The sequence below is a fragment of the Brassica rapa genome, chromosome A09 (assembly GCF_000309985.2).
Source record: "Brassica rapa cultivar Chiifu-401-42 chromosome A09, CAAS_Brap_v3.01, whole genome shotgun sequence".
Taxonomy (NCBI): domain Eukaryota; kingdom Viridiplantae; phylum Streptophyta; class Magnoliopsida; order Brassicales; family Brassicaceae; genus Brassica; species Brassica rapa.
Window position 1 is genome coordinate 26,997,871 of NC_024803.2, and position 21,673 is coordinate 27,019,543.

The 21,673-nt window shown below is 37.9% G+C and overlaps 4 protein-coding genes across 7 annotated transcripts; 2 read left to right on the plus strand and 2 right to left on the minus strand.

Moving 5' to 3' along the window:
* Positions 1–839: 839 nt before the first annotated feature.
* LOC117128599 lies at positions 840–19,737 on the minus strand. Of its 4 annotated transcripts, none has more exons than XR_004451965.1 (4): positions 17,966–19,736; positions 16,037–17,713; positions 14,319–15,938; positions 840–14,237 (listed from the first exon to the last, which is right to left on the minus strand). XR_004451965.1 is itself a non-coding variant. In XM_033281349.1 (4 exons), exons 2-4 carry the CDS (start codon positions 18,809–18,811, stop codon positions 15,264–15,266), a joined length of 3,198 nt encoding a protein of 1,065 aa, XP_033137240.1. In that variant the 5' UTR covers positions 19,227–19,737; the 3' UTR covers positions 840–15,263. The 4 variants fall into 4 exon arrangements, 2 of the variants coding, with proteins under 2 accessions (XP_033137240.1, XP_033137239.1); XR_004451966.1 differs by having other exon boundaries at positions 840–12,880; positions 12,951–15,938; XM_033281349.1 differs by having other exon boundaries at positions 840–15,938; positions 17,966–18,811; positions 19,227–19,737.
* Positions 6,440–8,489, plus strand: LOC117127790. Its single transcript, XM_033278458.1, has 3 exons — positions 6,440–6,859; positions 7,022–7,894; positions 8,019–8,489. Exons 1-3 carry the CDS (start codon positions 6,440–6,442, stop codon positions 8,487–8,489), a joined length of 1,764 nt encoding a protein of 587 aa, XP_033134349.1.
* On the plus strand, positions 10,963–14,005 carry LOC117128604 (B3 domain-containing protein REM10-like). The gene is made up of 4 exons (XM_033281400.1): positions 10,963–11,158; positions 11,244–11,306; positions 11,387–11,749; positions 11,902–14,005. The coding sequence occupies exons 2-4, from the start codon at positions 11,244–11,246 to the stop codon at positions 12,157–12,159; spliced, it is 684 nt and encodes a 227-aa protein (XP_033137291.1). The 5' UTR covers positions 10,963–11,158; the 3' UTR covers positions 12,160–14,005.
* Positions 12,662–13,118, minus strand: LOC117127791 (uncharacterized protein At4g04775-like). Its single transcript, XM_033278459.1, has 2 exons — positions 12,951–13,118; positions 12,662–12,880 (listed from the first exon to the last, which is right to left on the minus strand). Exons 1-2 carry the CDS (start codon positions 13,116–13,118, stop codon positions 12,662–12,664), a joined length of 387 nt encoding a protein of 128 aa, XP_033134350.1.
* Positions 19,738–21,673: the final 1,936 nt, after the last annotated feature.

The window sequence follows — 21,673 nt, forward strand, 5'->3', positions numbered from 1 at the left end:
GGTGGCCACAACATGTCCAACAATGTCAGTTGTCATTACACTAATTCACTCATTCAATAAAGCAATTCAAAAAACTTAGGCAGATTATTGACTTCTAAATTTTTTTCTCAATGTTAAGTATACAACTTAATGGGAAATGAGAAGATTTTCTTTGTTCAGTGAAAACTAAATGTTCTTTGTTAAACGAGAAAAGAGATGTGCTATGTAACCCCCTGAAACTATTTATAACTCTTGTAAATTATGATACAGCATTGACATATAAACTTAACTAGAGACTGATCCGCGCATCCGCGTAGATATTAGTTTCTTTATATATTTTAGATAAATCGTAATATAAATAATTGTATTCAAAAGATCTGGACCGAATCGGATAACATGGTTATTTTCGGTAACAAATATCCGAACCCGTTTCAGATACATTTGTTATTTAGATATTTTTAGGTTAATATACATCGGAACCGAACTCATCTAAACTTAGAAGGGCCCAACTCAAAATCCACACATAAATTAATAATATTCAAACGCGGCCTAATTTCTCATGCCTAACTGATTTTATAAACTTGTTACATGTGTTTGGCTAAATTAATTGAAATAGAAAGAAATTTTTATTTAGTAAAATAATTATATGGAGTGAAAATTAAGTGACAATAAATGTAATATATTTTTATTATTTTGATTTAAGTAATTATTTTATTCAAAAAACATGTTTTTGAATTATGTTTTTCGCAATGTAATTTTCTAGAGATTGAAACTATTTTTTTTAAAAAAAATTAGTAAAACAAGCTAAACCGAACGTTTAACCATATGCAAAACCTAGTTATTTTATATTTTTGATTTTATAATTGGTACAAAGTTAGTGTTGATTAACTAATAAATAAAAACTTACACTATTATTATTATGGTAATATAATTAATAATATGATGTATTGTTAAAGTAATATAATTAATGAAAATTTTAAAATGAGTGAAATATAGAAAGACAATTAATGTAATTACTATATCCATATTTATAAATCATTTTTATTTATACTGTTATCCATATTTTCAAACAGTACTAAGGCTCCAAATTGTGACTGCGGTTTGAGCGGTGCAGGACAAGCGGTTCAACTGCGGTGCGGTTTGAGCGGTGCAGGACAAGCGGTTCAACTGCAGTGCGGTTCTAACTGTTACAAAAATGTATAGATATATAGTATATGTAGAGATTTTTGTTACTGTTAACTGCGGGGCGGAGCATGATGATACTCGCCATTCGAAGCCTAAAATGTACTTCAATTTTAATAATATAAATTTATCAAAAATTCAATTTAGAAAACTAGCAAGAAAAAAAGCCAAATCTATAATTAAAGTTGACACACACAACGGTTAGATTGGTCGCCTAATAACGCGGGACAACGTAGTGATAAAGGCTGCTCTGTGTGTCTGACAGATCATATCATATAATTCACTTACAAACGAAATACCATTTAAAGATATCTTGTAGTTATGATTCCGAATGATACGGTGAAGTTTTAATAGTAACAAAAATATATAAATACATAGATATATATAGAGATTTTTGTTACTATTAAGAACAGTGCATGACGGTGGTCCGTTACCATACGGAACCTATATATGTCAACATATATTGTGTATAATAAAACATATATATATGTGTGTGTGTGTGTGATTGTGTGTATGGTGACAAAATATATAAATGTGTCTATGTAGAAGTACCGTAGCCTACTGGTTAAAGTTTAAAGGTTTTTATATCCATGTTTAGAGTTAGATTTCTAAACTATGCAATTTCTTGCAGATTATATGATGCGAAGTTTATTAGAGGTTTCAGAGTACTGTAGACAGATCCGTTCGTTGTGGTGGTCTGATGTGAGAGCCTATCCATCGAGGATGTCATACATGCAGAACCGTCTGTTGATCCAAGTTTTTCGAAGAGAGTTTCATCATGGAAACCTTATCCATGGACCTGTTCAATATATCAATATTGCATATGTTGCAGGTAGTTAATCATCATATCTAATAGAATTAGAGATTATCTGATGATGTAATGTGTTATCCAGTATTAAAAAAAGTTATAGCTACACGAACTATATAATTAACATTAATTTGTAGCTATAATAATTGTTAGATTTGAAAACTAACAACATCTGTTGAGAAGTTATTCAACCATGCTCTTAGAAACATACTTAAAGATCAAGAAATTTATATATGTATATAGGCTAAAGATTCAAATATAATATTATACAATTCAAATATATGAGAATATATAAAATATCATTAGAAATTGTTGGATTTCAAATCCAACATATTTTTTAGCTATTGAAATAATATTATAATAGTGTTATTAATATAACATATAATAATCCAAAAATGTTTTCAGTAAAATCATATATTTCATATAATTTTTGATACATTACTTCACACCAATAGTGTAATAATGTGGTTTTGATATATTATTTTAATTCAATAATATAATAATCTGGTGATATCTTAGTTGTGTAACTGAACGATCTTTTTTTTATTTATTTTAACCAAGTATTGTTTGTCTTATGATAGAATAGCATATGCAAGCTAATCAGAGAATCCAATTGCTATAAGAAAACTAATAGGTGGATAAGTGATATTTTCTCATATGAAAAATATATGATGTACAAAAATAAATTGACGACTGATATAGAATGGCCGTTTGACGTCAAAAAAAAAAAAAAAAATTTGACGACTGATTTTTGATCAAATTTATATTTGTTACATCATAGTGATTTTCAAAGGATAAGAAATTTTGATTTTAAGAACACCTCCAATAAAGGGTTCTATCCATTGGAATTTTAATTTTTCATATATGCGTATATATATATATATATATATTATATATTCGTACGTAATTGTAGGGTCTATTACTTTTGGGTTGAGTTTTCCGTAAAGTAATAGATCCAACAATTAAATACGCATATATAATATATATATACACATATATGAAATTTTAGAACTTTTGTATACCCTTCTACTGAAAGTGTTCTAAATCACACATGTAAATAGGTGTTTTTTATATTAAAAAGCTCGCGTTAAAAATAAAATTTTTTATATTATATAACAGTGGTTTCTTTTTTTTTTGCACACTAAAGAAGATTTTCATCCATATATGGAACTAACCATAACCATACAACCAATGAGTTTATAGAATTGGACTCAATTATACCCAAGCAAAAGTCTAAACAAACGATTGGCTCCTTGAACAAAAAAAAGAAGAGAACCACTGAACCACCTAGGGTGCCCACTTGCAACATATGATTGAGAGAAATTCTTTGAGATGGCACTCTTTGCAATCAAGAAAGTAGGGAGATTTGCCTTCCTTTTAGTCAGTTTTAGTTTCCATGGATCCAAAAAATGAAGGGAACTAGAGATATTTAGCGAGATCCATTTGAAGGAAGGCCAAGCCGGTGGTCGGAGGACAGCCCCTAGAAGCTCTGATGACTCAACCCCAAAAACAATATTGGTTTTCCTCAGATTTCTCATGTTTTCGATGGCCCACAACCAACCATTAGCTTGTGCTTTTGTTGCATTCGGGACATTAGAGAAGGAGCCTCTACTATTCATAAGCACTTCTCCTTTCTCATTCCTGAGGATCCAAGAGACACCATTGACGAGTGTGTGTTTACACCACTCTGTCCCAATATCACATCTCAACCATCCCACTCCTGGAGATTCCCATTCTTGCATTTCGTTATCAGCATCACTTTATTGGTTGTTTCTTCATTACTAGTGTGCCGGAAACCATTTTTCAAAATCTCCTACGGCTTTGGCAACAATTTCTGAGATTTCCAAATATTTTTCTTCAAAAATGAGTCTATATTTGTTTTTCCATAATCTCCACAGGATCCAAGGATACACCTTATAATTCTCATTGTTACTACCTATCTTCATAATGAAATCAAAGTTTTGATAGATCGAAGTAGCATGAAAGCCAAGCCTATGTGTAGGGAAGTTTGCTTTTGCCCAAGCACCTCTCGTCACATGACAGTTAAGGAAGATCTGATTAGCCGATTCTGGTTTATTTCCACAAAGTTGGCATCTCAAATCAACCTTCATTCTTCTGCTTGCAATCCCTTCAGCAAGATGTAAGGCAAAGACATTTCCACAAGAAGACCTTGAGTTTGGGAGGGATTTTGAGAAATCATATCTTCTCTTTTAGGAGATTTAAAGAAGGCAGCGCTTCTACTACAATTTTTGCCATCGAATTACTCAAGGAAGCTCCCAACCATTACCCCAACTTTATATTGTAAGCTCCACTCTTGTTATACTTCCACACTTTAAAGTCCTTTGTTCCAATGGAAACCTCCATCTTTAAAATTAACATGACATCATGAGTAAAAAATAGGTCATTTAGCATTGCAAGGTTCCTGTCACCCATTTCTTGATTCAATAGCGCTGACACTCTCAAGTCTATATCAATGAAATGTTTTTCCCTCAACGATGATCTATCTCTAACTCTGTCATCCGGCCACGGAAATGCCCACACCAGGACATTATTAGCACCAATGTCAATCTTCTGGAAAAGGCCTTTGACAAGCAATTTCTTTTAAAACATTATGCTCTTCCACCCATAGGATGGCATGGTAGCCATTCCAGCTTCTTAAAACCGTATGTCTTCAAAAAATCGACTTCTCAGGAACCTTGAAAGAAGAAGTTATGAATCCTTCATCATTCTCCATCTCTGATTTGCCAAAAGGGTCTGGTTGAACATATGTATATCTTTAAGGGAAGTTTACTAGAATGTTACATATTTTAGGTGTATTGACTAGAATGATACAGAACTTTTTTTTATTACTAGAATATTTTCGATACCAAGCGTACCCTTTTTTTACGTTATGAGAAAAAACGTATTTACGAGAATGCCATTACTTTTCGCTGCCACGTAGGCAAAAAACCGGCGCCACGGAGGAATTCGCGTCCGTATTTTCATTAAGTCAGCTGTTAAGCGATAGATACGTAGTTACGGCCGATTTATCTTTACGTTACGGCTGACTTAATACATACGACTGACTTAAGTGAAAGTGACTGACTTAAAACTATAAGTCAGCTTGCCGATACAACTGATTTACAGAAATCCGGCTGAGTTATGTGATCACGGCTGACTTAATGATACAAATGACGGCTGACTTATACATCGGCGGTTTGATTTCTGGAAAATTTGGCTGAGTCGTGGTTAAGACACGGCTGAGAAATTTTTTTTCAGCTGAGTAAAGGAACATGGATGGGCTGGGTTATTGAAGCCACGGCTGAGTTATGGGATGCTGTTACGACTGGGTTTGTATTAATCAGCCGTTAAGCATGGATAAACAGTAAACTCAGCTGCTTTGCGGCTGACGTATGAGCGAAAGATTAATTATTAGAATGTTCTACGGCTGACATGTGGTTGTTCATCCTTATTGCGGCTGACTTACTGTCAAAAGATTAATTACTAGAATGTTTCCATGTATCGGCTGACAAAGTGTAAACATGATGGCTGAGTTACTGATTTGTTTGTCGGCTGATTAACCGATGTTCCATGTCATCTGCCATGTCATCAACTCGGATTTGACATGTCATCACTAACGGTCGCCCAATTTACAACTGAGTTACGAGACCTTTCAGTTGTCTTCTTCATCTTATTTTTGAATGATTACACAGACTTTCTTTTCTTCTTCATCATCTCAGTTATCTATCCTCTTCATCTTTCTCATATGGTAATGGATCCCGTTATTATTGTTTCCGGTAAATGGATTATGAAAAAACGATATGTATTCAACGTCGACAGTAGAGGGTGTAGAGTTCTTCATTTAGGTGAGAAAACTAAACTTGAAGATTTCACAAAGTCTGTCATCGACGATTACGGTTTGAATGATTTGAAGGTTCATATTCTGCTTAGCTACATGTTTTCGAATAAAACATTGAAAACAATGGCGCACAACACTCCACCAGTTTACGTGTCCAACACTCGACAATTGCAATGTTTTCTAAGCTTAAAGAAAAGCAAACAACTACGTCTCTGTGTGGAGATTACAGAGAAAAAGGATGACAGCTCAGACGTAGAAGCTTCAGAAGAAGAAGCTTCTAAAGAAGAAGCTTCAGAAGAAGACGCTTCAGAAGAAGAAGCTTTAGAAGTTGAAGCTTTAGAAGTTGAGTCTATAGAGAATGGGAGTTACGATGGTTGCAGTTTGGAGGATGAACAAGATGAAATTGAGAATGACTGCTTTAGTAACGTTGAAATACACGACGTAGCCGGAGAAGATGAAATAGGCAAAGAAAACGAAGAAGATGATGAATTTGAAAGTCGATTTGATATGTTCGATGACTCGGACGGTGCGTCATCTGAAGATGATAACTTCAGCACATACGGTGAGTCTCCTATCGAAGAAGACGAAGATTCACCAACGCTACCTTCCAAGAAAGATATCAGAACTTCTTGATGAGCGAATCTAAAGGGAATCTGGAGGTTTTGAAGTTGGAGATGTCGTCGTTAGACCTTGCGGTAGGACAACGATACTTGACTAAAAAGCATTTGAAGAGACGACTGAAACTTTTTACAGTGAGGCATCAATTTGATTTTGATGTAGAAATATCAAACCTGACAACATACGTTGTTAAGTGTTGGGTTGATGGATGTACATGGAGAGTTCGTGCATCTACCGAAGGATTGTCCCCGCAGTTTTATATTCGTATTTACGACTCGGATCATGCATGTTCTGTAACTGAGCGTTCTAATCGATCTCGAAATGCAACACCGGATATTTTAGGAGAGTTGTACAAGAACTTTCTCGGCGACGTTGGTCCGGCCGTTCGCCCTGAGAGTGTCGGAATAGCTATCACTAAGCAGTTTGGTGTAAAGGTAATTATGTTACAACGGCTGAGTTATGGTAGAGTATAGGCTGGGTTATTTTATGTTAGAAATGGCTGAGTTACAAAACTATGGTTGAGTTATGTTTACGTTGTGACCGTCTTAATGATATGATGTGGCTGAGTTATGTAAATTGTTTTTTCATGTGAGCAGATGGAATATTGGAAATCACACCGGACGCTTAAATGTGCAAGGGAAATCGATGAGGGCACACCTGAGTGTGGTTTTGAACTCTTGCCTTCTTACTTATACATGATAAGAAGGGCAAATCCGAATACAGTTACGCGTCTTCAAATCGATGAGCTTGGAAGATTCATGTATGTGTTTCTTGCGTTTGGTGCGAGCGTTAATGGGTTTCCTTTCATGCGCAAAGTTGTTGTCGTCGACGGTACGTTTCTTAATGGTAAATATAAAGGGACGCTACTCACAGCACTAGCTCAGGATGGTAACTTTCAGATTTTTCCAATAGCCTTCGCAGTGGTTGACACTGAAAATGATGATTCGTGGAATTGGTTTTTTACGCAACTAAAAGTGTTGATTCCTGACCAGGAGGGTCTTGCGATAATATCAGATAGGCATAACTCGATAGGGAAAGCAATTACAAATGTGTATCCGTTAGCTGCTCGTGGAATATGCACCTATCATTTGTATAAAAACATATTGGGACGGTACAAAGGAAAAGATGTATTTCGGCTGGTGAAGAAAGCGGCGAGATGTTTTAGAATGTCTGACTTTGATATGATTTTCGAGGAGATTGAAGCACTTAATCCTGATCTCCACGGCTACCTCGAAAGAGCTGATGTCAGACTGTGGACACGTGTTTATTTCCCGGGCGAGAGGTACAATTTGATGACTACGAACATAGCGGAATCAATGAACAGAGCATTATCGCATGCTAGAGGTCTTAACATTGTTCGAATATTGGAATCGATACGGGTTATGATGACCAGATGGTTTGCTGAACGAAGAGTGGATGCCAGATCGCAGTCAACCACACTCACGCGCGGTGTGGAGAAACTATTACAAGTAAGTCAGTCGTAACAGTAAAATAAGTCAGTCTTTAAATCTAATAAGTCAGTCGTTATATTGCATAAGCCAGCTTTATAAATAATAAGTAAGCCGTTTCACGAATATTGGGTTTTGTTAATAGGGACGTGTAAGTGCCTCCCGGGATTGGACGGTTCAAAGGATTGATGACCATCACACTGAAGTTAAATATGGCGCTGCTGGCGAGTCTTTGAATGTTGTTAATTTGGTTGAGCGAAAGTGCACATGTCGGCGTTTCGATGTCGAGAAAATACCATGTGTACACGCAATCGCAGCTGCAGAGGAAAGAAATGTTTCTCGTATATCACTGTGCAGTCCTTACTATAAAAGCACTTATTTAGCTAGCGCATACGCTGAATCGGTCATGCCGGTTGACTCAGCGCTACCTGTTCCAGATAACGTGGCTAACGTACAGTGCTTTCCACCGTTTATTCGTCAACAACCGGGAAGACCTAAAAAAAATAGGATGAAATCTGCTTTAGAAGTTGCACTTGCAAACAAACGTCCTAGGAAAGAGCACATATGTTCTCGTTGCAGTCAAAGTGGACATAATGCGAGAACTTGTCCGATATAAGCAATTGCTTTTCATGTTGTTTTGTAATACGGCTGGGTTTTGTGTTGTAATACGGCTGGGTTTTGTGTTGTAATACGGCTGGGTTTTATTTTCATTGATTTGCACAACGGCTGGATTATTAATTGTAATACGGCTGGGTTTTGTGTTGTAATACGGCTGGTTTTTTTTGTTTTAATGTTCTATGACGGCTGCGTTAATGTTTTTCAAATTTTGTATTATGGTTGGGTTTTTATTTTCATTGATTTGCCCGCTTCCCATTACTCAAGAGAGACACAGACATCGAAAAACGAAATGTCCGTACTTAATTGCCCTACGTTACGTAATAGCCCCTTCGTAATTATTGATTATAAAGTGGAATACGAAAGTAGCGAATTAAATTAAGAGAAATTAATCTTCATTGGCTGAGATAATGTTACTCACACGCCTAATAATTGTCGTGATTTCTAATGTCAGCTCTTTTATTCAAACGCAGTTGAAAAAAACTTCCCCGCTAGAAACACGAAACGTCGCGAAGTCAACTAAGGCTGAGTTATTGTAATACACGGCTGAGTTATGGATTAAATTCCCGCTCAAAATAAGAAATAAGAAACGCCGCGATACGAAACTATAACCGTTAACTGCAGATAAATAAGGTACTTCTCAAACAATTACACATCTTCAACTCTCTATCTTTTACACAACTGTCCTCTCAGAGAAAATGGAATATTTCCCTCTGCTTGAATTGTCTGAAGATCTTCAGGCAATGGTGGTTGAACGTGTGGCCCGTAACTCCTTCCAAGATCTCTACCGCCTCAGAGCATCGTCCAGGTCGATGAAGGCGTTAGCAGATATGCGTAGGGTATACCATTATTTCGATGTGTTATCCTTTCCCTGGGGTCTCATTATGCCATCTTAGTTGTTGAAAACTTGCTACGCTGAGGCACAATTTATGTAAAGGGTGTACAGTTTTTCTACTCATACGATGAGCAAGATTATGGCATTTCTCTCCTCAAGCGTGCAGCAGATGCAGGATATGAGCGTGCAGTGTATACACACACTATGACTCAAGCAATCTTTTACGGTGATGCGCAGTATTTTCGGAGAATTCCAAGAACAACTGTTGACAGGGTCGGGAAACTTGTTCGAGATGCGAAATGGGGATGGGGTTTGTGGCATACTGACGAGTTCCGTCAAATTAAGGCCATGTTCACTTCTACTTATGTTCCGTCCTTCTACCTTTGCCAATGTGCAAATGTTGTGGACCGACAATGTCTCTGCCTATGGCACATTGATGTGACTAAGGACGACAACATGTGTGAGCGCTGTTTCTGGATCAAAGAGATTTCCTTGTTCTTTCGTGATTTTGAACCGATAAGCCTGTTTAGGGACACAAGTAAGTAGTGAAGATGTCTCTGCATCAGAATCTTATCTTTTTTATGTTTTTTGCTATGCCATTATGTATGTCGAACAAAAAATTATATATTCTGTTTTTATGGCTGACTTATTTTCATCTTATGACTGAGTTATTTTCATCTAATGGCTGACTTATTTTCATCTTATGGCTGAGTTATTTTCATCTTATGGCTGACTTATTTTCATCTGAGTTATTTTCATCTTACGACTGAGTTATTCTCATTTATTCATCTTATGACTGTTTTTTGATTGTTCACCTAAACGTTAAGACTGATATTATTACATGTTACGGCTGAGTTGTTGTTTCGGAAGAAATTAACAACGGCTGAGTTAAATCCGAGTTACATAAACATAGACTGACTTATGAGTACAGAATCTGAGTAAACAAAGAAGTAGTAGTAGCAACTAATACATTTAAGACTTCATCCTAAGACATTCAATAATTTTTATGATCTCAGTTATGTCTTTCTTCATATCATCTAATTCTGCTTTTATAGCGGCCAAATCCTGCTCTATCGTCGCGAGTTTGTTTGCCACAACTACAAACTCTTCATCATGTGCTTCATCAAGCCATTTGAAAACATGGTTTTGACCCGAATTTGCTCCACATCGATAAAATCTTCTACCCGGATTCTTTATTGTACCTGACGTTAACACAATGGTAGCAGCTCCACAGTCGCACGTCCTTGGAATTCCACGCTGTAGATCCATCTAATTTATACATCATAGCACACAAAAAATAATGCAAAATCGAACAAGGCCAAAATACAAAAAATAATTCAAAATCGATTTTGGACGAAAGAGACTTACTTTAGGTTTTAGAAGTCGACTCTGGTTTTTCCTTTATCTTTTACTTGTAAATATTGGAAATATAATAGGGAAATCATATTAAATATAAAGATCACGCGTGTCCAAATAAAATAAACATATAATGACCTCGATATCGTAAATTACTCGGACATGCGTGTCAGGACATAACTCGACACTGAGTTAAATTATGTATGACTCTTTTGGCCAACTTTTATTTTTCGACATCATTAAATATTAACAATTTTACGACTGAGGTTTAGTTTTCGGTATTATTAATTATTAACAATGTTACGGCTGAGTTTTATTCTTCGGCATTATTAATTATTAACAATGTTACGGCTGAGTTATATTTTCCGGCATTATTTACTTTACACAAGGAAAAAAAAAAGAAATCATTTTCGTCCCAACGCGAAAAAAAAAAGAAAAGCTCTCGACGACAGGCGATTTCGAAGCGTCTCGATACGAAGGTAAAACCGAAGCCTCTCTTTTGCAGATTTGTGGATTCAGCTTAGGTTCGATGATGTTTTCTTCCCATTCTTTTCTTGTTTGCAGATGCCTAATTCGCACAAACCTCATTTCTTGAAGCCTCTGCTTCCCGATTTCCACAGTGGCGTGGTAGACACACACTCTCTATTTCTCATGTGTATATGTTCCTATTTTAGAGTTTGCTTAACTTTGGCTTTTCTGACCTGCAGACAATACCACTTGGCTTCTTCTCACAGCACATAGAAGGGAAGACAAACCGGAAAACATGGAAACTAAGATCGGACGCTACAGATCAAACTTGGGAAGTGATACAAGAAGGCAGGAGACTCACCGGAGGTTGGAAAGATTTCACCACAGCACATGACCTTCAAATCGGTGACATTGTCATCTTCAAACACGAAGGAGATATGGTGTTTCATGTCACACCATTTGGTCCTAGCTGTTGTGAGATTCAGTATACACATCCTCACATCATCAAGGAAGAAGCCGATGCGGATGATGCTCCTTCTTTCTCATTTGACTATTGTTTTCAGGCTGAGGTCACTGCTTCGAATCTAAAAGAAGACAAACTTGTGAGTCGATTTTCAGTTATAGACCATATTTAGTTAGTTATTAACATATGGTTTGATCTGTTCAGTGTCTTTACGTTCTGTGTTTGCAGTATTTAGTTAGTTATTAACATATGGTTTGATCTGTTCTGTGTCTTTACGTTCTGTGTTTGCAGTATCTTCCTGAGGGAGCTACGACTTGTACTGCTTTGAACAAACAATGCCAAGAGATAATACTTGTCAACAAAGAGGGAAATTCATGGACTGTGAGTTTGCGATTTAGCGAAGCAGACGGCATGTATTACATCAGAAGAGGCTGGAGAAAGTTCTGTCGTGCTAACAGATGCGCCATAGGAGACTTATTTGTGTTCAATGTGGTTGGAGATGGGAAAACTACTCCACTAATGTGTGTATGTCCGGAAAGGGAAGAGTGATTTTGAACCTAAACTTATGTATGTCGAACCAGAAATTTATGTATGTCTCTTTTTATGGCTGACTAATATTCATATTATGGTTGAGTTATTGTTTATGTTATTGTTTGATTATGACTGACTTCCACTGAACGTTATAGCTGAGTTACTATCTTATTATGACTGACGAATACTCATATAATGGCTGGGTTATTGTTTGATTATGACTTAATTAACGTAACGGCTGAGATGCAGTGAACGTTATAACTGAGTTATTAAAACATTATGACTGACGAATACTCATATTATGGCTGGGTTATTGTTTGATAGTGACTTAATTAACGTAACGGCTGAATTGCAGTGAACGTTATAACTGAGTTATTAAAACGTTATGACTGACGAATACTCGTATTATGGCTGGGTTATTGTTTGATTATGAATTAATTAACGTACTGGCTGAGTTGCATTGAACGTAATAGCTGAGTTACTAAAAACATTGCGTCTAAATTATGATTACAACACATGACTACGCAAAGAAATAGTGCCAAAATATGGCCATACCAAACCCACAAACCACCACTGGAAACATCAAACACTTCATCTTTTCCGCTTTACCGAGTTCTTTCTCCAACCGACCAACGTCTACTCTCAGATCTGATATGCCTTTGGTCATGTCACTCATCACCGATTTCATATCTTCTACCTCTTCCACCAAGCACTCGTCCGCCCATTTGAATAAATGTCTCTGATTTCACCAACATGCCCAGCTCTTAGTATCACATTGACAGTATAATGAATAAAATTAAAAATCAAACCTTAATATATCCTTTGCGACAGCAATAGTACAGTCTTCCTGGATTAGCCCGTGATGCAGATGTACATAATTCAGCGGGTTCACCACACCAACACTGTTTCGGCGTTCCTCTTTCCACATGCCGGCGGTGAAAGTAAGTGTTACCAGACACAGATGATGAAGAAGACATTTTCTTTGAATGAAAGAGAAATTGGTGTGAAAGACAAAGTTAAAACAATAGTGGTAGTAATATAAAATCATTTTTTTAAAAAAATTCAAATAAAGAGGAATAATTTAAATTAATAAACTATTAAATGCCTCGATATTAGGTTTGAGCCGTATTTTTCCACACACGTGATGCACTTTAATTATGACGAATACTCAATCAAATCAAGAAATACGAAAGGTTCTTTATTATTTTATCAAACACTTAAGTTGAATTCGTATTACGGCTGTGTTAGCGTCTATATTTTGGCTGAGTTAACGTAGACGTATTGACTGAGTTACATTAAAAATAACAATACCTCGATTATGTAAATAATCCGATACATGCGTGCCAGCCGTATAATAATGAGTCTCGATATTCTCAATGCAAACGAAATTTCTCATGCACATAATAATAAGAGAATAAAGGTCTCTAATAATAGTAGTCTCGATAATGTAATGACGGCCATAATAATGAGTCTCGATATTCTCAATGACGATGGAATTTCTCGCACGTATAATAATAAGAGAATAAAGGACTCTAATACTGGTCTCGATTAAGTAATGGCGGCCATAATAATACATTGAAAATAGCGTTAACTATGGCTTTGTATTTTTACAATATAAGGCTGAGTTATTAGTATCTTAATTCGTATTACGGCTGAGTTACTTAACTGAAACACTGACGTTTGACGCAAACAATTCCGGCTGAGTTAAACAACTTTATAAAACCTTAACGGCTGAGTTAAACAACTTTATAGAAACTAAACGGCTGAGTTAAACAACTTAATAGAAACTTAATGGCTGAGTTAAACAACTTTATAGAAACTTAACGGCTGAGTTAAACAACTTTACAAAAACTTGACGGCTGAATACAAACAAAAACAACAAATCAATTTCTAAAACCAAAATTATCAGGACCAAATTCTTCAAACATGTGGACAAGATCACGCCAAACTCTAGTTAGCATCCACGCAGGCTTCTCACCCCCATGTGCCCACCTCCTCTTCAAGAGGCGCATCTGACAACGAAACACCGTTCTGGCCACCAGATTAAAATTTGTCCAAACTTGAAAATTATATCTTCGTGCCCACGTGCGTTTGCGCTACAACAAAAAACCAATTTCCAAATGTAAGTGCTGTTATTATGTCTAATATCAAAAACAATTCAAAGATGTTGTCCTTACAGCGAGTTGAAGAAACCAGCGTTCCTTAAAATGATCGGGAATGGCGCGCCATGTCGGCCAATCATGAACCCATCCTTCTGCTAAAATCGACGGGATGGCCAGGGAGAGATCGCTTAGAAATTTAAACCAGATTACGCTGTCAAGCAAGACACCCGGGCCAGGGTATAGAACGGGAAGGTTTTCACGATTTTCAGAGTTTAGTATCTCATTGACTCTGTTCTCTAACCTTTCTGAATAACCAGGAACAATCATAACTTTGTAAGGCGATATAGAGATATTGTTTAGGTTTTCTAGTGAGATAAGGCGAGAAGGTGCAAGAGAAGGGGGCTATATATAGGGGAAGTATAGAACATTAAAGGTCGCGAGATAAAATATCTAAAATTTTCGCGCCATATGTAAATATTAACTTACACTAACAGGCTGAGTTATTAAGACCTTTACGGCTGATTTGTTGTTTGCCGTTTAGGGTATAGGGTTTAGTTATTTAGGGTTTGGGTTCCGAATAAGATTGTTTAGGGTTATGATTTATGATGTACGAACCACAAGATATGATAAATATCACAAATTCATAATAAATAACACAATAACAGTTTACGTGTTTTGAATCATGCTCACACCTCATATCACTGCCTAGAGTTTTAGGTACTCGTAAGAGACAACATATACCTCAAGATTATAATCGATTCCAAACTCGTATAGTCAACAAAGATCATGCTCACACATTGAGTTATTATTAATTATTTTGATAATTGGACTTTATATATAACATTCGAATGAAAAATTATTAATTATTTTGATTCTAGGGTATGTTTGAGGTATGACTGAGTTATCAATGAGTACTGGCTGAGTATTACTAATCGATACGACTGAGTTATTACAGCAGTTATCCAAAGTCAAATAGTTAACATAACAACAAACACAGGTTCACAAACAAACACAGTTTCATTATGAAAACAAATTGTTCATTCCAACATTTCCTCCTTCCTCGAGGATATCTGCTGCCATCTTCACCCGTAACCCTTGAATATTACTATCGTTTATGCCATCAAAAGTTACACCAAGCGCTAGACACTCCACAAACTTCAACGAATAAACCCCACAATCACCTGACATGTTGTTTTGTGGAATGTATCTTTTGCTCCTCCGTCTGAATGCGAACCTCTTCCTAGAATGCTTTCGGAGATCGGCAGGAATAAGCTCATTCAACATCCAGGGAAGCATCTCCAGTAGAGGTCTAAAAGCATTTAGCATTTTTTGCTCACTTTCGGGTGTTGACTCTCCATAGATTGGATCGTAGCAATCTATCTTCTCCTTGATCAGATCCACGTGAAACGCCACCCAGTGATTACCGCCGGTTTGAAGACATCCGTACACGTGATCCACATCTGCATACCACTTCAAGTTTGTTGTAAATTCTTCGGGGAATCTCCCGTTTACCAACGCTTCATAACCACAGTCTTTGAACTTGAACGAAGCAGGTTTCATCCTGAACTGCCTGTAATCGAGGGAAGCCCAAGAACTTAACAACCAAGGGTCTATGAAACCAATCCGCTTGGACCAGAATGGAGTGGGATCTCGCATGGACCTTTGTATGAGGACGTTCATATACGCAGCGATATGCTAGACAAAGAAAAATAATAAGTCAGCCGTAATATAATGAATTAAATATATAAGTCAGCCTTTATAGAATATATAAGTCAGCCTTAATAAAGACTTACATTATCAAACACCCATCCATATTCTTTGTCAGGCCACGGTCTTTCATGCATGAGTATGCTGTAGAAGTCACTCTCATGATCAGCTGAGGGTTCTTCTGGTTTATCTTTAGGTGCTGGTGGTTTGGGTGGAATTGCCTTAATGTGTTGCTTCAGTTTTTCCAGTCGCGCCGGATCAACAGGTGCGCAAGGGTCGTATATTACTGATGAAGGCGTAATGTTCTTCCTCATGCAAGTCGTCTGTCCATTGTCTCCAATGTACGGAAAATCTGGTGCTGAATCAAGGTTCGTCAATGAAAACCCTTGTGGAGATAACTTAACTGATTTCTCCCGAAGTTCCTTTATCACGGAAAATCTAATCAATTCAGCTGGCTCGACATCAGACTCCGCCGCCAATGCGTTATCTTCCGCAAGAACTTCGTCGTTGGTCACAACACATTCCGCAGACCGCTGTAACTCAGCCTCTTCTTCTTTCTTCTTCTTCGGTAACTCAGCCTCTTTTTCCTTCTTTTTTTTCGGTAACTCAGCCTCGTCTTCCTTCTTTTTCTTCTGTAACCCAGCCTCTTGTTTCTTTTGTAACTCAGCCGCTTTTCTCTTCTGTTTCTTCTCCTCGTTCTCTTTTTTCTTAGCCTCTTGCTTCTCCTTCCTCTTCAACGCAGCCTCTGCCCGCTGTGCTTTTTTCTTATCCTCGATAGCCTCATCCTTTACAGTAACAGTACGCTTGGCCTTGCCCCGTAAGCCGCGTCCATAGGCTGGAACGTTGGCATCCTTACCATCCTTAGCATCCTTAGTAATCTTTGCAGGAGAAACACTGATGAAATCAATTTCATTAAAATCATCACCCAAAATCCTTCTCACCACTGTATCCTTCTCAAGCTCCGAATTCTTCTTTGCAGGGGTCTCAGCTAACGCTGGACTTTTGACTGACTTCTGCTGTTTCTGCTGCGCCGGCACCGGACTTTTGACAGCCTTCTCCTTCCGCTGCGGCGGCACCGGACTTTTGACAGCCTTCTCTTTCTGCTGCGGCGGCTCTGGACTTTTGACAGGCTTTTTCTGCTGCCGCGGTTCTGTCACTGGAGTTTTTACAGACTTCTCCTCCTGGGCCTGCGGTTCTACCACTGGACTTTTGTCCGACTTTTCCGGTGGCGACCTCCTACGAGGTGATGATGTCACCGATAAAGATTTTTCTACGCCGGCGGAGGAGAGTTTAGCATCGTTGTCGGGAATTTTCCTTTCCCCCAAAACTTTCAGACTCTGCTGCACTACAGCTTTCACCACGTTATCTAGGGTCTTCTCGTCCATCACTGGCCGGTTCCGGTCAAAATCGTAAGCGTCAAATTTTGCTGAAATATTCTGCAGAGCACTCACAAGATTCGTCAGAGTCGCTTTGTCCAATACAGCTTCCTCCTCGCTAGAACCCTTTCTCGTTTCAGCAGCTTCTTTCTTCTGCTTCTTTGTTGATGGCTCAGCTTCTGATGAAACTCCCTTCGTTTTCTTCTTCTTCTTCTTCTCATTCCCCTTCCCCTGCTCATCCCTCTGTACTTCCCAGAAACCTTTCACGTATCTACCTGCGTGTATGTCTTCTACCAACCTAACGAGTTGTGGGTCGTCAGGTTCATCCGACCATACAGGAAACATCTCTTCAATTGACTCCTTCATAACCATTCTCCTCAAACGGACCTGCAACACCAGTTTATCATAAACTCAGCCATCAAATAACACAAAACCAAGCCATCAAATAAATTAATTCGGTCACAATATAAAATAAACTCAGCCATCAAATAACACAAAACCAAGCCATCAAATAAATTAATTCGGTCACAATATAAAATAAACTCAGCCATCAAATAGACTAATTCGGCAACAATATAAAATAAACTCAACCATTAAGTAGCTGTTAACTCAGTCGTATAAGTAGCAGTTAAACATTACCTCGCCATGATCTTTGATTTCGTCAGACAAGACAGTATCAAAACTTGAACGTGTACGCCTTCCACCCCATCGCAAAAGAGGAACGTCTTCATTGTTGACCACTCTCCCAAACTTCTCACCGAAACAGACGATGGACTCATACGCCCAAACCAATAAAACGTCCTTCATGCCGCTTACTGTGTATGACTTTCCATCTGGAGACAGTGTTTTCAGAGAGTCAACAAGAACTTCGTATGCAGTCCGACCCCATGGATACGACCTCATGGCTTCATCGTCGAATACCCTTATTGCACTTTGAAAGGGTATCCTTGAATTGTGATGCAAACAGTACAGTCCCATGGCTTGAAGAAATAACATCCCCAACCACTTACGCTTTTCAAAACTCCAACCAGGACAGAACTCTAATGCTGCCTTCAGCTCATCATACTTGGGTCCCATCCCAAGCGGCACCTTCAACTCCTCCCAAAACTCTTTGTATTGATCAGGTTCAAAACTTTCTGTTGGCAATGGACCTGTGTTTAACCCAGTGATCTCACCAAACTCGAGCAAGCTAAACCTGATAACATCATCAACCACAACAGACCATATCTCCTTTTTATGCACTCGCAGCTGTCTACATAGCAGATAGTGTACGGTCCTACCAGACCAAATGCTTTCGCGTGAAAGTAGCCTAGCAACTACTCCAATGGGAGAGTTCACCAGTTCTTCCCACACATCGAGTCCTATTGTTTCTTTAATGTGGGGGAAATGTCCTGCACGGAAATTATGATTGATATCTTTACCTTCTAGGTTAGAAGGGTAAAGTCTTGGAGGGTAATCACGTGGTTCGACTTGACTAACATCCATCTGATCATATAACACAACAATAAATCAGCCACAACATAAAAATAACACAGCCATATCATAATATTAAAATATATTAGGTCATATATATAACTCAGCCATAACATAATAATTACTCAGTTATAACATAACCATAACTCAGCCATAACATAATAATTACTCAGTTATAACATAACCATAACTCAGCCACAACAAAAAGCCCTAATTCAGACACAACAAAAGCCTAGACAATCACATATCTCAGCCGCAACATAACCCTAACTCAGACACAACAAAATCCTCGACAAACCCATAGCACAGTCAACATAACCCTAACTCAGTCGCAACAAAAACCTCGACACACCCATATCACAGCCTCAATATATAACTGACCCACAAACTCAACCAAAATACAATATATAACGTCGCGACATCTTACCGGAAAAGATGAACTCGTTGATGAGAATGCGGTGAAGGCGATTTCGTACAGACGACGGTTTCTAAAAACTCCGACGAGACAGAGTTCAACGACAGAGAGTTATAGAGAGTTCAACGACAGAGAGTTAGAGAGAGTTCGAAGAAGTAAAGAACAATGTCGACGAGGGTTTCGAAGGGTGAGAGGATTTCGGTTTGCGGTTCCTTCTTCGACACAACACAGTTCTTCGTGTTCTTTTTTTTTTTTGACAAAACCGTATGTATGATAGTGATAGTGATAGAGACGGTTTGGTTTCAGAAAATAACTGATGTGATGTGGATTTTTAATAACTGATGTGGCTTTGATCTTTAAAATTAGTTTTAGAAAATAAAACATAACAAAAGCCCCTTATTGTAAATTACTAGGAAAGAGAAAACATTCTAGTAATAAAACAAAGATGTACAACATTCTAGTAATAAACCATAAAATGTGTAACATTCTAGTAATTTTCTCTATCTTTAAACCCAAGTCTCCGAGATTCTTCAGCAGGCAGAGCTTTTCCAGCTAATCCAATGAACTTTTTTCTTATCTTCTATTGAGCTCCACCAGTAAGAAGCCATTGCACTTGAAATGTTGCCACAAGTAATTTTGGGAAGCTTGAAGCAACTCATAGAATACACCGGCATTCCCATCGCAAAAATACTTAAATCAAAATTTATTTTTCCTTCTTGAGAAAGCGTACTCAACATCTCCACCTTTGGTCACTAAAAACACTCAGGCAGAACCCAAGTAAGAACTGGCGCCACCCATATTGATTATCCCCAGCCTTGCGTGGATTTCTTTCTTGACCTCTTCCTCCACATTTTCACCAAAGGTGATGGACGATTTATCCAAGTTAATAATATGAACCAGTGAGGTATTCGTACCTCTTTAGGATGTTATTGCATCTGATCACACTGCTGGATTGAAGCCTCTATATGGAACACACATGTCATCCATAAAGAGCAAATGATGACTGATGGATCACCGGGTGAGAAGCCGATTCTATTAATCAAACCTTCATTCTCTTCTTTATTCATCATATATGTCAGACATTCAGTACACATAACAAATAGGAAAGTGGAAAGGAGATCCCATTGCCTGAGACCTCTCTCTGGTTCTACTAGTCCATAGAGTTGTCAATTCATCAGAACAGTATAAGTGACCGAGGAGTAGAAAAAGAGCACCAGTTGAACCCACTTCTGATCAAAACCCATTGCTAGAAGTAAGACCTTAACATACTCCCATTCCACCCTATCGTACGCTTTGGTCATGTCAGTCTTGATCATTATAAATCATTTGAAAAGTTTCTTTTTCGTTCTCAGACTATGCACTCTCTCATGAGTGATCAATATGTTATCCAAAATAGGATGATCAGCCACAACGGCAGACTGGTTTGGAGCCATCAACATGACTGAACACAGGCTGATCGGTCTAAGGTCTTTCATCGTTACAGCTGGGATCTTTCATTGTTACAGCTGGGACCTCGGGGCACTAGTAGCTTTTATCGCAAAGGGCAGCTCTTCACCTCTTCTTTGGAGACTTCCCTTGTAAGCTCTTCGTTCATTCTGCTTATCACTCGAGGTTGGAACCATCAAAGAAATCTGGGATATCCGTAGGATTAGAAAACTTAAACAGGTTAGAGAAATACTCCATTGCTACTTGAGCCTTTGATGCCTTTGCACGATGAGTAGCACCCATATCATCGATCAGCTTGTCCACACCATTATTGTTCCTAGCTGTCTGACCGACGCATGGAAAAATTAGTGTTCCTATCTAAACCCATTCGATTTGTCCCTACATTTCTGTTTCTAGAAGCTGCCTTCATCTTTGTAGGCTTGAAACTAGCTGGAGTTTAAGCTCTTACATTACCTTGTAGGAAGGGTCCAACTTGGACTGTTCTTATCAAAAAAGTATTGAAGCTAGTGAGACGAGATTTGGAATTCGCTTCACTATCTTTTTTCCATCAACTCAGCGCCACCCAACAGTCCCTGATCATGTCAACGACTGAGGTCCTCGGCATGTTCCTGAAGTGCCCCATGCATTGCCACATTTCATATCTCACTTGAGGGAATTCAACATTCTGCCAATCAAACCTGAAAAATCCTATGTATGTATCATGAGATGCTTCAAGCTTTGGAAGACCTGTCTGTGATCAAATCCACGTTTTTGCCATGAATGTCTGGATGGCACTAGGGAAGAGTAACAACCACTATTTGTTTCCCAACGCACTTATCCAGTTTACCGAGATCCATTTTTTTATTCCTCCATACATTCCAAGAGAAATTGTTCCCCCAACTTAACAGGTCTTTCTTTCCACATATTCTCATCATTTCATTAAACTCCACAAATAATGAATCTGATCTCTGGGGCCACCCAGTTTTTTTGCTATTATTGAAAATTTCTTTGAAGTCACCTAACATTGCCCACGG

Bases quoted from the DNA above. Each gene is read 5' to 3' on its own strand.
- LOC117127790 (XM_033278458.1), top strand. From the start codon at position 6,440: ATGAGCGAATCTAAAGGGAATCTGGAGGTTTTGAAGTTGGAGATGTCG. The intron at 6,860-7,021 runs GTAATTATGTTA...TCATGTGAGCAG, and splicing joins CTAAGCAGTTTGGTGTAAAG to ATGGAATATTGGAAATCACA. The intron at 7,895-8,018 runs GTAAGTCAGTCG...TTTTGTTAATAG, and splicing joins GTGTGGAGAAACTATTACAA to GGACGTGTAAGTGCCTCCCG.
- LOC117128604 (XM_033281400.1), top strand. From the start codon at position 11,244: ATGCCTAATTCGCACAAACCTCATTTCTTGAAGCCTCTGCTTCCCGAT. The intron at 11,307-11,386 runs GTAGACACACAC...TCTGACCTGCAG, and splicing joins CCGATTTCCACAGTGGCGTG to ACAATACCACTTGGCTTCTT. The intron at 11,750-11,901 runs GTGAGTCGATTT...CTGTGTTTGCAG, and splicing joins ATCTAAAAGAAGACAAACTT to TATCTTCCTGAGGGAGCTAC.
- LOC117127791 (XM_033278459.1), bottom strand. From the start codon at position 13,118: ATGTCTTCTTCATCATCTGTGTCTGGTAACACTTACTTTCACCGCCGG. The intron at 12,881-12,950 runs GTTTGATTTTTA...TGGTGAAATCAG, and splicing joins GTCGCAAAGGATATATTAAG to AGACATTTATTCAAATGGGC.
- LOC117128599 (XM_033281349.1), bottom strand. From the start codon at position 18,811: ATGGATGTTAGTCAAGTCGAACCACGTGATTACCCTCCAAGACTTTAC. The intron at 17,714-17,965 runs GTAATGTTTAAC...CTGGTGTTGCAG, and splicing joins AAATCAAAGATCATGGCGAG to GTCCGTTTGAGGAGAATGGT. The intron at 15,939-16,036 runs GTAAGTCTTTAT...TTCTTTGTCTAG, and splicing joins ATGGATGGGTGTTTGATAAT to CATATCGCTGCGTATATGAA.